Source organism: Passer montanus, unplaced genomic scaffold (assembly GCF_014805655.1).
Source record: "Passer montanus isolate IOZ18808 unplaced genomic scaffold, ASM1480565v1 scaffold75, whole genome shotgun sequence".
In the NCBI taxonomy this organism is placed as follows: Eukaryota; Metazoa; Chordata; class Aves; order Passeriformes; family Passeridae; genus Passer; species Passer montanus.
Window position 1 is genome coordinate 2,860,105 of NW_024372702.1, and position 1,299 is coordinate 2,861,403.

Genomic DNA, 1,299 nt, shown 5'->3' on the forward strand with positions numbered 1-1,299 from the left:
CAGCGCGCCCCGCTCCGCCGGCCCCGGCCCCCGCGGCGGGCTCTCCCGCGGGCGGCGGGATGGCCGCGAAGCCGGCCGAGCTGATGGGCATCTGCTCCAGCTACCAGGCGGTGATGCCGCACTTCGTCTGCGTCTCCGAGGAGTTCCCGCCGCCCGCCCGCCCCGCCAAGACCGCCAAGGGCAAGCTGCGGCGGCCGCGGCAGTCGCGCTTCAAGACGCAGCCGGTGACTTTCGACGAGATCCAGGAGGTGGAGGAGGAGGGGGTGTCCCCCATGGAGGAGGAGAAGGCCAAGAAGTCCTTCCTGCAGTCGCTGGAGTGCCTGCGGCGGAGCACGCAGAACCTGTGCCTGCAGCGGGAGCGCCTGGGCAGCTGCCGCCTCCGCAACAGCCTCGACTCCAGCGACTCGGACTCGGCCCTCTGAGCGGCGGGACCCGCACGGACTGAGCTGCAGCAGCCGCGCCGCCGCCGGCACAGAGCGCCCGGACGGGCAGCCGGGCCGGGATGTTTTCTAAGAAAGCGCTTGTACCTTCGTTTCTATTTGATTGTATGAAACTCACCGTTTAAAAGACCAAAAAAAAAAAAAAAATCTTTTCTATTCGTTAGAAGAAATGAGCTGTTTTAGATGCGCTGAGCTGCTGGACTTTATATTTATTTTTGCATTTAAACTGTTGACTGCATTAATTTAATATGTTTCTACCTGAATGTCTGTTATTATTTCCATAAAAGAGTAATAAATCTGATATATTTGCACAGTACTTACTGGGCTGTCCTTATTTCAGGGACCCAGCTGTCCTTGCTCAGCTTTGAGGGGTAAAGGGATTCAAAAGCTGTCAGTGGCCAGTGCAGAGCCAGCAGTGCTTTGCTCGGGGATGCTGCCCAGAGAGGTTTTGCAGGCTGTACTGTCAAGTATGAACTAATGAGACAAAAGTCGAGCTAGACTGATTTTAAACTACTTTATTTACTTCTTTTAGATCTTTGTGTTAGCTTGAATTGTGGTTTAAAGAGTGTTTATAACTGGTGCCCAAGAGCCTTAATGCAACCGGGTAAGACTCTTGCATTCATAAAAATGTGTATATAGTTTCTGTTTTCATCCAAGTTGGTTTTGTCTCTTCTCCCCTTCCCCTTCTGACCCACAAATTATTTAGTGCTACAGATGGTTTTGGTTAGATGGTTTTGGTAATTGGTTAGAATGCAGTTGTATTTACCAGAGCAATTGATAATATGTGGACGTGCTTTTTTCAGAGTTTAAAAGTAAGGGGATTTTGATGATGGTAAATTTGTAGGAGTGAGGCTTCTGT

The 1,299-nt window shown here is 51.4% G+C and overlaps 1 protein-coding gene across 1 annotated transcript in view; it reads left to right on the top strand.

Annotated features, from left to right (window-relative positions):
• The window catches only part of CUNH11orf96 (chromosome unknown C11orf96 homolog), a 1,117-nt gene extending 361 nt beyond the window's left edge, over positions 1 to 756 (top strand). Inside the window, exon 2 of the mRNA XM_039730964.1 lies at positions 1 to 756. This exon is cut by the window's left edge and continues 183 nt beyond it. Within this exon, the coding sequence (XP_039586898.1) occupies positions 60 to 422 (363 nt within the window). The 5' untranslated portion in view covers positions 1 to 59 and the 3' untranslated portion in view covers positions 423 to 756.
• The last annotated feature ends 543 nt before the right edge of the window (positions 757 to 1,299 follow it).